The 15492-nt window shown below is 36.0% G+C and overlaps 1 protein-coding gene across 5 annotated transcripts in view; it reads left to right on the plus strand.

The window, feature by feature from the left end:
- The window catches only part of LOC132139529 (misshapen-like kinase 1), a 46777-nt gene that overhangs the window by 7108 nt on the left and 24177 nt on the right, over positions 1 to 15492 (plus strand). For all 5 annotated transcript variants that reach the window (XM_059547944.1, XM_059547945.1, XM_059547946.1 and 2 more), the window contains exons 2-10: positions 1420 to 1485; positions 7441 to 7623; positions 7830 to 7940; positions 8190 to 8280; positions 8667 to 8797; positions 9592 to 9646; positions 10753 to 10831; positions 12446 to 12621; positions 13300 to 13369. In XM_059547944.1, the coding sequence (XP_059403927.1) occupies positions 1420 to 1485; positions 7441 to 7623; positions 7830 to 7940; positions 8190 to 8280; positions 8667 to 8797; positions 9592 to 9646; positions 10753 to 10831; positions 12446 to 12621; positions 13300 to 13369 (962 nt within the window). The remainder of the gene's footprint in view (positions 1 to 1419; positions 1486 to 7440; positions 7624 to 7829; positions 7941 to 8189; positions 8281 to 8666; positions 8798 to 9591; positions 9647 to 10752; positions 10832 to 12445; positions 12622 to 13299; positions 13370 to 15492) is intronic.

A 15492-nucleotide genomic window follows, 5' to 3' on the forward strand; every position in this document is an offset into this window, starting at 1 on the left:
GAGAGATGCTCTCTAGAGAATAGACTAATTTCGTTTGATGATCTTTGTAAACTCAGTTTGAATATTATAAGGGCACTAAAATATATGTTGGATAAGTTATTATTATTTTTTTTAGAAACTTTGTTGCTTTTTTAATCCAATTTGTGTTTGTTCTCATTTCCATTTGGCCTCTTACTGATGTTTCACATAAGAGCGAGAGAGAAAGAGAGGAAGACCAAAAAAGAGAGATGAAGAGAGTGAGAGAGAAAAAGGTTGCAGTTATTGGAGGCAGATGAGAGTGAGATGATCGTGGTGTGTATGTGATGTGTGTGTGTGTGAGAGCTAGGAAGAACGTTAGCCTTGTCCACCCACAGTGCTGTACCGAGGCCATATTGAATCACTGTGTGTGTGTGTGTGTGTGTGTGTGTGTGTGTGCGCTGCGCTGGCTGTTTTTAACCCTCTACTCATTCTTGTTTTTGGCTGCGGTCCCCAGCTAAAGCTGCACGTAAGAGGTACATAAAGCTGCTTGAGAGTTTCATAATGGTTCTTAATACACGACAGTACTGCATACATACCCTTTTTAAACCCTGGAGTTTGTAAAAACATGGCGCTTTCTCTTGTTGTCAATGGCTGAGCAGGTAATGGTTCTGTCATTGCCATACTGAGCCAGCAGGGAGCCATTTGTGTAAGAGAGAAAAATAATCACAATAAGCTTAATTGAAGACATGAAATATATCCTTTCCTGATCATTGTGCACTTCAGGTCATGAATTTCCATATTTTTCTCTGAGAGTGACAGAATTAGTAAGTACAGAGAGTACAAGTTCTGATAAAACCCAGAGCAAATACTTAATATTAGCATACAGTAAATTGTCTTTCTTTTAGCTCAAAAAAAAATTCTAGGTTTCTTTTTTTTCTTTTCATTTTGTCACCTAAACCTGGCACCTTTCTTTCAGTTGACTCCATGCTCGACTTTAAATCTGATCTATCGATCGATAGATCACCGTCCGATTTTCTTTTCACTAATCCTTTTCACTTGGATGTTCATCACAATAAGAAAAAAAATTATATGTCAATACTTTCATCCTGACTTGATTTAATGTTTCTGATTCCTCTTAAATATTCTGGTTATTGAATGGAACTTAAACGGTTCTTTTAATACATTTAAATAAATATTTGGAAAAAATGAATTAAATTCCTTTGCTTAAATGATTTTAGTTTCAAAAATAATTCTAAACCTTATTGCTAAAGGGTGTGTTTACAAACTTTTTGTCCTGACAAACAAAATCTAATATTTGGTGTTAATTTGTATATTAAACAAATGTTTCTGGTTTTTCGCATTAAACAGAACTATTGTGGAACAAATCCAAATCAACTTCATTTTGGGGGATTAGCATGATTGAAGGATTTTAGCATTCTAAAAATAGTTTCTCTCTTCCAGGACCCGGCAGGAATCTTCGAGCTGGTGGAGGTGGTGGGAAACGGCACCTACGGACAAGTGTACAAGGTGAGACGGAGATGGAGGGCGGGGGGAAGAGGCACAGTGATGTTTTGTTTGCAGTTAATGGTATCCTATTGTTACTCAGCAATGATAGATGGCTCCTCGAGTGATACATAAAACTCCCATTTGTGCTCTTAGAAGAATCAAGTTATGTGCTGTTTGTGTTTGAGAGCGAGACTGATGGGTTCATTGGGAGATGGATTAGAGATGCTGCTGCCGCGTGAGTAACGGAGGATAGAAAGAGTTCCCGACGATATGGGTTTTTTGGGGCTGATACTGATATTGGGAAGTAAAAAAAAAGGGCAAAACCGATATATCAGCTGATATTCTTTGTGTATATTAGTACAGTACCAGTCAAAAGTTTGGACACTTTTCCATTCCTATGTCCAAACATTTGACTGGTACTATATATAGAATACAGTATATACATAAACAGAATATATATACGTAAACACAAATGTGGTGATCAAACACTTATAATGATGTGACCGAGATATGTAATGTAATTTAACTTTAATTCAATTCAGTTATTCTGTTTATTTGAGTTTTTCACTTCGGAACATTCATTCATGGATTTGCGCTACTGTCTTCACACACAGACGAAACTTACTAGTGATGAGACAAATCTGTTACTATTTTAATCTCCAATCTGTTATTTATTATTTGTAACACTGCATTACAATGTGCAATCATATGACATTAGCGATTGTAATTTACACTATTTACTTAAATTTTTATGAGAAACAACGAAAAAACGGTTGAATAAAGACTGACAGTCAATGTTTAATGTTTAGAAATTATTATTAGTAAAGAATTTTTGCTCGTTTATGTGGGCCATCCCAAGCATGGTTACAATTTGTTCATTGTCAAACTCCAAAATCGGATTATTTTTAATTCATAACGCCATTATTTTATTTGACAAAAAATATATATATTATTTTATTAACAAAATATTTTAATTTGTCTTGTATATATTTTTCTTCCAATCAGGTAAGATTTTAAGCTGTCATATGGTCATGTTACATAATGCCCATCAGATGTTGTTTCAATGAACTACACCTACAGGGCATGTTGTCAAATTTAAATTATATTTTTTGAGGGTAAAAAAAAAAATGTATACTGTAATTATGAAACAAAGGGACTTATTTGTACTAGTCAAGTGTTAAATTACTGCAGATAGAAAAAATATCCTAAACCCCATTTGGATTTACACAAACTGAGAAAGTCAAAAAGTGTTACTTTGTGCCCCGCTCTCCCCTACTGCTATAAATTAATACATTATAAATTCACGTCTCACACACTTCAATGCACTTTGAATGTAACGCATACGTTTGTTTTTTTTTTGCCGCGCCGTTACGGAGTTATGGCCATTAAAAGTTTCAGTGGTTTTCCATGGACTTAAGCTTTAAAGCATTTCATCTAGGTCGCCAGTAGCAAACGAGCATACTCAGCTGGACAAACTAAGTAATTACACCATTTCAAGCATTTTATCTGCATTATATGTTCTGTAAAAAAAATAATTCATATCGGCACCATATTTGCCGATATCAATATATCGCGAGAAACCCATATCGGCCCATAATATCTGCAAAACGATATATCGGTCGGGCTCTAGACAGAAGTGGTTTAAAGCATTTGTGAGGCCATACATGAGAAATGTCATTGTACTCTCAGCATGGTGCAATAACACATGTAGTAACTCAGATCACTGCAGCAGGGCTCAGAGCTGTCAGTACTCACCACTGAGATGAAGACACCTGGACGAGGGGAGGAAGCTGACAGAGAAATGGAGAACAGACTTAATGGAAGCAAATTTACCTATTTAAATTCAAAATAATGCTGGCATACAAACAAATTTCCCTAAAACTCATCTTCATTTCCAGGTAAACAAATAGTTCAATAAAACTGTTTTCGGTTAGTCAGGGGGCTCAAATAAACAGCGTTTTTTTTTTTTCTTTCTTTTTTTAAATCATTCTACAGTTGACTTATAGTCTGCATATAAAGCTGGGAAAGGTATTTGAACATAGAAAAATACACACAGAAAACAATTTGACTGTAGTGTGATATAAGTCTTTATACTTATTCGGTTGTTAAGTGATGACGTAAGAAGCGCTGTTTCCGGGTCCAAGCCTTAACTCGCTTCACTGGAGAATACGACCTCAGCAGCCGTTTATGAGCACTGTTTATTCATATTAATAATTTAAGCTAAACGCTTTCAAACTTACGGTATACACTACAGTCTCCGTGCTCACAGCGTCCCAAACACAAATAATTTTTATATATTTTTTTATATATTTATATTTTCATTGTCCGCCTATCTGGGACATCGGTATGGAGTTAAAGGTTAATATTATAACTTTTTCGCTAGTATTCTATCACATTGTGAGTTTATATTAGCACCTTTTGTTGTTTTCTCGTGGTAACTGATAGAGTATTTGGACACGGAAGCGCTGCTACGTGACGTCAGACTTAACAAGCGAATAGGCTCATGTAGTGATTTTAACCCTACAGGCCTCTGTAATTATTGCAAGGTATGACATGAGCCACTTTAAAAAGTGTGTAGGGTATAATTTATACTTCAGGCAGTATTGTTTGGGTAATGTGGCATTTAAAAGCTGTAGTGAGGCTGTAGTTTATTTACTGGTGTGTGTACTGTAGGTTATAAAGGATGTGGTGTGTGACAAACATGAGTAGTTTATGGGTAGTAGTAAGATAGTGAGGTAGTTTATTCAGCTTAGATTTAGAGTTGTTTTAAATATGTAGTTTATAGAGCCGTATATACAATGTGCCTGCCTGTGATGTTTCTTGTGCGTGAGTGTGCTAGGTTTTTACTACAGAATTTTTGGATGGTTAATTAATATACTATTAAAATGTTACTGTCATTCGTTCAGTCAAAGAAAGCATTAATATAAATATTTTCATCTGATGAAGTTTTTGGAAATCGTGTTCAAAAGCTTGGGGTCTGTAAGATATCTTTGGAAAAAGATACTTTTTGCTCACCGAGAGTTTTGATAAAAAATACAGTGTGTGTGTGTGTGTGTGTGTGTGTGTGTGTATTTATTTTTTTCGGTTTCATATTTTAATATGATAAATAAAAAAATTTTTTTATTTAAATTATAAATAAAAAGGTGTTTTCTAACTAAAATAAATAAAAAGGATTTATTTGTCAAATTTGAATTATGTAAAATATACATAAAAATAAAAAAAATGTTATAGAAATCCCAAATCAAATAAATTAATACAAATAATTCTCTACATTTAGAAATAATTATAGGGTCAAAAAATGAATGGCAACCACTGAATTTTAATCACATTTCAAACAAAAATGCTGCATACATGTTATTTAGATTATAGTTAGATTGTATAATTTCGACATCTGAAGCAAAAACATATAGGGTGACCTTAGCTTTGTAAAACTATACAGTCGTGGCCAAAAGTTTTGAGAATTACATAAATATTGGAAATTGTAAAAGTTGCTGCTTAAGTTTTTATAATAGCAGTTTGCATATACTCCAGAATGTTATGAAGAGTGATCAGATGAATTCCATAGTCCTTCTTTGCCATGAAAATTAACTTAATCCCAAAAAAACCTTTCCACTGCATTTCATCGCTGTCATTAAAGGACCTGCTGAGATCATTTCAGTAATCGTCTTGTTAACTCAGGTGAGAATGTTGACGAGCACAAGGCTGGAGATCATTATGTCAGGCTGATTGGGTTAGAATGGCAGACTTGACATGTTAAAAGGAGGGTGATGCTTGAAATCATTGTTCTTCCATTGTTAACCATGGGGACCTGCAAAGAAACGTGTGCAGCCATCATTGCGTTGCATAAAAATGGCTTCATAGGCAAGGATATTGTGGCTACTAAGATTGCACCTAAATCAACAATTTATAGGATCATCAAGAACTTCAAGGAAAGAGGATCAATTCTTGTAAAGAAGGCTTCAGGGCATCCAAGAAAGTCCAGCAAGCGCCAGGATCGTCTCCTAAAGAGGATTCAGCTGCGGGATCGGTGTGCCACCAGTGCAGAGCTTGCTCAGGAATGGCAGCAGGCAGGTGTGAGCGCATCTGCACGCACAGTGAGGCCAAGACTTCTGGAAGATGGCCTGGTGTCAAGAAGGGCAGCAAAGAAGCCACATCTCTCCAAAAAAAACATCAGGGACAGATTGATCTTCTGCAGTAAGTATATTGAATGGACTGCTGAGGACTGGGGCAAAGTCATATTCTCCGATGAAGCCCCTTTCCGATTGTTTGGGGCATCTGGAAAAAGGCTTGTCCGGAGAAGAAAAGGTGAGCGCTACCATCAGTCCTGTGTCATGCCAACAGTAAAGCATCCTGACACCATTCATGTGTGGGGTTACTTCTCATCCAAGGGAGTGGGCTCACTCACAATTCACAATCACAAAAACACAGCCATGAATAAAAAATGGTACCAAACACCCTCCAACAGCAACTTCTTCCAACAATCCAACAACAGTTTGGTGAAGAACAATGCATTTTCCAGCACGATGGAGCACCGTGCCATAAGGCAAAAGTCATAACTAAGTGGCTCGGGGACCAGAATGTTGAAATTTTGGGTCCATGGCCTGGAAACTCCCCAGATCTTAATCCCATTGAGAACTTGTGCTCAATCCTCAAGAGGCGGGTGGACAAACAAAAACCCACTAATTCTGACAAACTCCAAGAAGTGATTATGAAAGAATGGGTTGCTATCAGTCAGGATTTGGCCCAGAAGTTGATTGAGAGCATGCCCAGTCGAATTGTAGAGGTCCTGAAAAAGAAGGGCCAACACTGCAAATACTGACTCTTTGCATAAATGTCATGTAATTGTCGATAAAAGCCTTTGAAACGTATGAAGTGCTTGTAATTATATTTCAGTACATCACAGAAACAACTGAAACAAAGATCTAAAAGCAGTTTAGCAGCAAACTTTTTGAAAATTAATATTTATGTAATTCTCAAAACTTTTGGCCACGACTGTACAATATAAAACACACATCTGCACAAAACAGCAGCCGGGCTGAATGAGATGCAGATTTACTCTCTGACAGCAGGTGGCGCTTATGAACAGCAATGATACAGCATTTCCATGGTTACCGCTGTAAACAAAGCAGTGCTGTGCAAAAAGAAAATACCATCTTAACTTTTCTGAAGACAGCCATTTCCCCTCAGAAATACATTCATATAAACTCCCAATTGTATCGCGATTCGTTTAACAACCGTCTTGAATCGTCACATATTTTTATAGATTTTCTGCCGACTCGGAGCGCATCATTACATCCCTATTCAGAAATCCTTATTACATGCAGATTTGGTGCTCAGGAAACATCACGTATTATTGAAAACAGTTTCAGCTTAACATTTCTTGTGGAAAACCTTAACTGACTTTTTTTCAAGATTCTTTGATAAATAGAAACTGTGTTTGAAATAGCAATATTTTATAGCGTTATAGATCTTCACTGTCAGTTCTGATCAATTTAATGTCTCCTTGCTAAATAAAAGGGTAACACTTTAGAATAAGGTTCTATTAGTTAATGTTAGTTAACTACCTAAGTTAACATGAACTAAGCAAGAACAAACCTTCTACAGCATTTATTAATCTTAATACTAATGCATTATTCAAAAAAAAAGTTGTGCTTGTCAAGTTTAGTTAATGCACTGTGAATTAGCATGAACTAACAATGAATAACGGTTTTTTCATTAACTAACATTAACAAAGATGAATAAATACAGTATTAAATGGAACCTTATTCTAAAGTGTTCCCAATAAGTGTTATTTCTTTCAAAAAATGTACTGACCCCGAACTTGAGACTGACTCTTCATACAGTACTTCTATGCTTCACCGCTTCATATTTGTTTAAAATAAGTATGCCATATAGTACGCTGATTATGGTGTAGTAACAAATTGTGTAAAGTATTAATTTCTACGCTACTTACTATTGAAATTCTTTTTGTTTCAGGGTCGTCATGTTAAGACGGGTCAGCTGGCAGCCATAAAGGTCATGGATGTGACTGAGGAAGAGGAGGAGGAAATTAAAGCTGAGATTAACATGCTGAAGAAGTACAGTCACCATAGGAACATCGCCACCTACTACGGAGCCTTTGTGAAGAAAAGTCCACCCGGACACGACGACCAGCTCTGGGTCTGTGCTTCCTCAAACCTGATCACCACCATAACCTTTCTGACCTGCTAAAAAGTGCAGCATCAAGACACACTACAGTCTGTCATTAATCAAAATGGTTTAGCAAAAAAAAATAACAATTTGAGGTCATGGACCTTGTTAATTTGGAAAAAATAGCCTGTATTAGGTTGCCGTTTCATACATGTCAATTTTGTGTTTTTGTTTAGTTGGTGATGGAGTTTTGTGGCGCCGGCTCAGTTACAGACCTGGTGAAGAACACAAAGGGCAGCTCTCTGAAAGAAGACTGGATTGCTTACATCTGCAGAGAAATACTTCGGGTGAGACTCATGAAGTTGCCATGAAATCAAAATTTACAATTCTTCTTTTTTTTTTATGGAATATTGCAATGTTTATTATAAATGAATTGATCCATGCACTTCCTTTTTTTCTTTTTTTAATTCATGTTACAAATCTACATTACATGCCTGGTCCATGACACTTAACTGGAGCCTTAAATTAATCTTTTAGATTCATGCAATTCCATGTAATGCTGCACAGCCAGTAAACACTGTCTCTCTACTTCTCAGGGTCTGTCTCACCTTCATGCTCATAAAGTCATCCACAGAGACATCAAGGGACAGAATGTACTGCTTACAGAGAATGCAGAGGTTAAACTTGGTGAGTGAAAAACAAACTCTCATTCTGTTTTTGGTTCAGGGCTGTCTGATGCTGTGATAGTTGATTTGTGTGTTTGAATGTGTGTGTTGTCTAGCCTATATCCTGTCTGATTAGAGAACATCATATTTTAACAACTAGAGCAAAGCACCAAAGCTCATTAATATAGTCCTGACACCGTGACAAAAATATCTCCACGCACCACAACCTGAGGGAGAGTGTGGCGGAAGTGGAAGAGTGTGTCTGTGTGTGTGAGAGGGAAGGAATCAGCATAGATGAATATATAAACATTTTGGCTGCGCAACAGGTTTCATAAATGTTTGTAAGCACAAAGTGTATTGTTATATTACAGACCCTGAATGCTTTCTCCTTTCTCACTCTCTCTGTAGTGGACTTTGGGGTGAGCGCACAGTTGGATCGTACAGTCGGCAGAAGAAACACTTTCATTGGCACTCCATACTGGATGGCCCCAGAAGTCATTGCCTGTGATGAGAATCCCGACTCCACCTATGATTACAGGGTACAGTGAGCTTCTGACTGTTGATGTACACCACTGTTCAAAAGTTTGGGGTTAGTAAGATTCTTCTAAAAACAGTCCAAACTCTTGAACGGTTGTGTACACCTGTGTGTGGGCCACTAAGCATTTTCACTTTTAATATAATGTTTATTAAACATGTTAACATGTTTATCAGGTCAGTGGTCAAGAAATATCCACATCCTCTCATGGTGGCTGCTATGTTGAGATCACATAAAGCCCTTTTATCAGATTCTGATACCAGAACTAACACTACATGGACAGGACTTTTGTGATTATTGAGAAGGTTTAATGATATCATTTTAACATTATAAAGCCATGTTTACCCACATTTAAATACTCCCAACTTTTTTATTTCTTTTGATAAATGCCAATAATAGAATGTTCAATCACCAGCTTTTTTGAGATTTAAAGTAGGCCATAAAAACCTGTTATACATGACATTTAGCTTGGTCCTTATTTAGTGAAGTGATACTCAATACAACACTTTCTCTCTGTTTGGTTTGAATGAGCATTGTCTGTAAATGCTTGTAGAAGAGGAAATGGTTCATTGGTATTATTATTTAGTGGGAACATTCTTTTGTTTTTCACTTTTAAGCTCATGATATGCATTGATGTTACTATAAATAATCAATACAATTATAATTGTTAATGTTATTCCTTTTCTCTTTTTTGTGTGTGTGTGTGTGTTTATTAATCTATTTTTATGTCAGGTCAGTTGTACTATAGCATACGTCTTGGAATGAATCTTTGTTGTTGTTTTTGTTGTTTTCCAACAGAGTGATATCTGGTCTCTGGGAATCACCGCTATAGAGATGGCTGAAGGAGCACCTCGTAAGTACACTGTCTGTGTGTTTACCTGATGCAGCCTCACATTACAGTGTGGATCCAGGCCTTATTCTGAACAAAAACATATTCTTTATGTATACATTTTATATCAGTCCCTCGTACGTGCTACATTATTTAAGGCACCATTACAACTCCTGCTTTTAAATGAATAATCAAAAAAAGTTAAATATATATATGAGTTTGCCTTACCACCATTACTGCTTTTATCATAGTGTTCACATTATTTAGTCTGAAATGTAAACCTAGTGATACTGTAAGCAGTGAGAGGTTTTTGAACACTGCTCGGCCAATCCAATTAGAAGTAGCCAGAAATATAGGCCCTTTTTCACCAAGAACTACAGTTACATCAGTAACTCTTAATTATAACTTTCAACTTATTTTTTATTATCCAACTCCTCCTTGCAAAGCACGTACATGGTTTATGAGGTACAAATTCTGTTTCTTGTAAGTTGTCAGATACATGAGCTCTTTAAAGTCGGGTGGGTTCTGATTGGCTGTCAAAGTTTTTCTCACTCATTGGCAGGAAAAAATAGTTCTGAAAGTGATTCCAACGATATTGTTACCCTGTTTCATAATTATTAAATTATGTTATTATTGTTATCATTAGAACTTTCATCCTTGGTGTAAATGGGCTTTAACTGTTGTATGGTATAAAACATTTTTTTTTACAAAAAAGTAAATTACTTTAGGCATTTTACAAACCAAGCGAACAAATAATAATACCAAACCTCCCTCTTCCCTGTTACGCCAGTTAAACAAAAGCAATAACAATAAAAAAGTAATGAAACAAAAAATCAGTGCCTAGTATATTACCCAGATGTAAATCAAGTTTAATCAACATTTTTTTTGTAATATTTCACATTCCTGAAAAAGAATCTGAGGTGGATGTGGATCTGTACAGCACAACAGTCATATATATTAGTCATATTTTCTCTCTCGCTCACACGGACAGAGTGTAGCAGCCACCCAGTCACTGTTCTACTTGCGCTTATGAATTGTTATCACCTCTTGAGTCAGTTAGTCTGATAATTGGGCACACGGGTGAAAGAGTCTTTTATCAGCGTGTTTGATTGCTGTGCTCTTTCCCTCAGCGTTGTGTGACATGCATCCCATGCGAGCTTTGTTCCTTATCCCACGGAACCCTCCTCCTAAACTGAAGTCCAAGAAATGGTGAGGACACACTGTCTCAGCTGTTATTTTAAGATCAAGCTATATTTTCCTTCCTCCTTCCCTCCCTTTTTCTCCTTGGCTACAGTATCTATACACGCACTGCATACTTATGATCGCTGCAATCCATATAGCTTCTCTTCTCATACAGTATGTGGTTTAATAATGTTTTTCAGACAGGAGTTCCACATATATTGAGTGCTTCCATATGGTGAAAGATGCTTTCTCTTTCTACCTTAATTTCTGCAGTTTTTTTGTTTAGTTTTTGTCTTTGGTTGGTTGGTTGTAGTTGTCATATATTGGCATGCTGTGATTTAGTTTTCAGGTTGGAGTTATTTTGGTCCTTCTGGTCTGAGCCCTGCCCTTGAACAACTGGCTATAAGAAGTAGAAATGGAGCATATGTTAGGCTGGGATTTAAAAGGCAGTCATGTTTCAGTTTACTGTGTTGTGTCTTGTTAGTAATGTTGAATAAGATATTCTGCTTCCTGTTTAAAACATCCTTTTTTTCTGACTTTTTTTGTGTCTGTTTTTGTTTGATTTTGATTTTTTTTTCTTCAAAATGTGTAATGAAAAGTTAAGCTGTCTCATCAAGTAGGATATATATAAAAAAAATTTGGTTATGCAATATATTTGCAATATATTATTAATATGACAGGAAGAAATCTCTTCTACACTGCTTATTTTTTTAAATAAATTGATACTTTTATTTAGCATTGAATGAATTAAAGTAAGATACAATTATAATGTTACAAAAGATTTCAAATAAATGCTGTTGTTTTGAACCTTCTATTTATCAATGAATCCTAACGAAAATCTTTTTTTATTAAATTTTTTTTTTCAACAAAAACTGATTTTAACATTGATAAAAAGATTTCTTAAAATCATCATGTGTCACTGAAGACTAGAGTAATGGCTGCTGAAAATGCAGCTTTGCCACCACATATATTCAAAAATAAAACCATTTTATTTTAATAATATTTCACATTATTCGTGTGCAAGAGCATATGAGACTTCTTTCAAAAACAAAAAATCTTACAATCCCCGAACACAAATGGTGCAATCATTTTTTTTATTAAATGTGTTTTTAACAAAACAAACAAGTTACTTTATTTTACTTAAAGAATATTTACAGTTTACTGTAATAATAATATAAGTATTTAACTGTTGTTTACACTACAGTATGAAATATTGCCGATTTGTCTGTCATTTTCTGTTTCTTCTAACTTAAGCATCCAAGAATTATTAGCCCTTTTTCAACAGCAAATCATCTGTGTTCGCCAGCTGACTTTACTTTTGTGACAAGTGACCTAGAAATAAGCAGAAATCAGTAGAATTTACAGCAACAAGAATTTCAATCTTAACAAAGAACCCTGTGTTTGCATGGCATAAAAAGAAATGTACTTTGTCAACGAGTGATGTAGTGTCACTGCAGATCAATGTCGATGATGGATCAAGCAGCAGTACTAGCAACTGGCCTGAAAAGCTCTCGCACTGGCCTGAGGCCTTTAAGGCAATCCCTCTCACCCTGTACAATATCAGTCTAGAATCAGGTTTTGTCTTGAATTTATTTTCCAGCTAATACATAAATTTCTTGCATGGTTTACGGTGTCTTTCAGGTCTAAGAAGTTTATTGACTTCATCGAGGGCTGTCTTGTGAAGTCATATCCAAGTCGTCCATCCACAGAGCAGCTACTAAAGCACTCTTTCATCAGAGACCAGCCCACTGAGAGACAAGTCCGCATCCAGCTGAAAGATCACATCGACCGCACGCGAAAGAAACGGGGTGAAAAAGGTATGTGCATGTGTGTTGTGTGTCGACAAAATACAAGAACAACAGAGCTTCATTAGTCTCAGAATCCCTAGACAGGATCTTTTCAGTCCACATTTTCTCATTCAAGTGTTCAATAATTAATTCTGTATTTGAATTATTTTTGTTCTCAGAGTCAAGATAGATGCAATGCCTCCTCTGGGACTATAGATTATTATGTATCCATCCATTTACTCGCTGGAGTTATGTGCTGGAACAGAATGATTAATAAAGTTTGTTTACTTGCCTTTGTGCAGTGAGGTCCCAAAAACTCCTGTCCAATCAGAGCTCATCTTTGACTTGGACCACAATAGTGTTGCTTGCACATAGCTCACATAGCTTGGAGCAATTCATTAGATCTGTGGTCAGTAGTGTAATCAGATAGCACAGCTGGGCTTGAATCATGTCTATTTCTGAATATGAAGAATGAGGAACAGCTAAAAATCGAAAGCGTCCTGCCAGCAGCCTTCAGCAGTATTATTAGAGCACATACATTACAAGTTAAAGAAGAGTGCAGATGATTTAGACTCTTAAGATGCTGCAGTCTGCATAAACTGTGTGTAGCCATATTATATTAATGTCTAAAGCCTTTCTCATTATGTTTCTGCCCTCCTCTTCATGTCTTTGTCTCTCTCTTTCTCATTTTGTCTTGATTCCTCTCAGAGGAGACCGAGTATGAGTACAGCGGTAGTGATGAAGAGGATGAGAACAGAGGAGATGAGAGAGAATCCAGGTAAACATCGCAGCATCTGTGTTTAAACAACCCTACATAGCACTACACAGCACTGCAAAAGCTCAAAAAAAGTGTCTAAATTTTATGATGTTTAAACACACTCTCCTATCCCAGCAGAGGTGTCAAGTAACGAAGTATAAATACTTTGTTACATTACTTAAGTATAAATTTTTGGTATCTATACTTTTCTTGAGTAATTATTTTTCAGCCGACTTTTTACTTCTACTCCTTACATTTTCACGCAAGTATCTGTACTTTCTACTCCTTATTTTAAAAATAGGTTCGTTACTGCTATTTCATTTCGGCTTGTTTTCATTCCGGCTTGTCATCATTAAAAAAAAAAAAAAAAAAAAAAAAAAACAACTACAAAAAAAAAAACCTATCCAGATAAATTGCGCCATCCGGATGGAATGAATTTGATTGTGGTTGAATGAGAAGTATAAACATATACCATTCCGACAGCCTATGTTTGTACGCGATCCATCGCACCTGCACATGACACAAATCACATCACACTCCAGCAAGTACATAGGCAGTTTTGGGTTCGTTTATCAAAAAATATATTTCTTAAAAAAGAAGGGTTGGGTATGGAACCGGTATCCGATCACCCCCTAAAATTTCATATGAAACCGGCGTCAGTCAGTCAGTCTCCTCTCCGTCTTTCAGCGCGCTCTTCAATCCGCAGATCGCGAGCGGAGCAGCGCATGCGCACTTAAAACACAAACAGAGGACACAAGGTGTGTGTTTATCGATAGATTGTTAGAATATCTGTATCTGTGCAGTCCTTTGTCATAAATGCAGTTTACAAAAGGTCACGGGAGCAGTCGGTTTCTCATCTACTGTAAAGTTTTCGCTCCTCACACCACAGCTGTTTCCTCCAGCGAAAATCTAGCCCTTAACACATATGAACGAACACATACTTTTAATTACACTTATTTAAATATACTTAATTTAATCATACGTACAGTACTTTATACATACACTACTGTGCAAAAGTCTTAGGCACGTTAGTATTTTCACTTAAAAGAATGGTGTTCGGCCAGTTATTTATATATTTTGCTGTAGTGTGTCAGTATAAAATATCAGTTTACATTTACAAACATTCATTTTGCCGTTGTCAGACTACTGGTGCATTCAAAATCGCACTAGATTATTATTAAAATTAATGGCAAACTGATATTTCCTACTGACACAGCAAAAGATATAAATAACTGGCTTAAAACCCTTTTTGGGGGTGAAAATACTAATGTGCCTAAGACTTTTGCACAGTACTGTATTTTACTAACAATATTGTTGTTACTTTATAAAGAATGAGCATACAGAAATTCACAGAACTGATTAAAGACAGTGACAGACAGCATTCATCTTAACTAAATATCAGAGAGATTGACAGAGATACAGTAGAAACATTATGTGTGGTTTTGTAAATAATGACCCAGATTGTGAAATACATTTATTAGCCTTAGATTAAGGGAAGCACAACTTAGGAAATGAGCATCCAAGGTGCGTGTGAAAGCTATGGATTTATTTTAAATATTTGTAATGTTCTTTATTATTATCCATAGTTTTTATTTATGGTTAATTTTTTTTAAAGTATCGGTTCAGGTACCGTTTAGGCGCCGGTACTGTTTTAAAAGTATCGAAAAGGCACTGGACCCTACATAAAAGTTATTATTTCTCACTGGCTCATTTACCAAATGGGTGCTTTCTCTTCGTCCTCCACAAATTAAGCTGTTGTAGGTAGTTCGGTAACGAGACGTTTTAATAAATTATCGTTTGCGATTGACGACGGGATTGACAATGTTGTGATAACTAGGCTTTACCAACTTTGTAACTCGTTCCCCCCCGAACACTGGACATAGCAGATGTATGTACCGAATACAGGAAGCTATCAATCAAGAAGGTATCAGGATTATGAGTTATTTTTCATTTTTAGTTTTTGATTAATCACTTGGATTAATCATTCATTTTTGCAGCACTATAATGTTTATTGTATATAGACAACCATACAAGGGTAATTGTTACTAAGCCTGCCCTGGGTACACCAATGTTTTTGTCCATTGCCCTCGCAGATTCCTGCAGCTAAGCTTGGATGTACATTTACATTCCATTAAAGGTTATTG

The sequence above is a fragment of the Carassius carassius genome, chromosome 4 (assembly GCF_963082965.1).
Source record: "Carassius carassius chromosome 4, fCarCar2.1, whole genome shotgun sequence".
In the NCBI taxonomy this organism is placed as follows: Eukaryota; Metazoa; Chordata; class Actinopteri; order Cypriniformes; family Cyprinidae; genus Carassius; species Carassius carassius.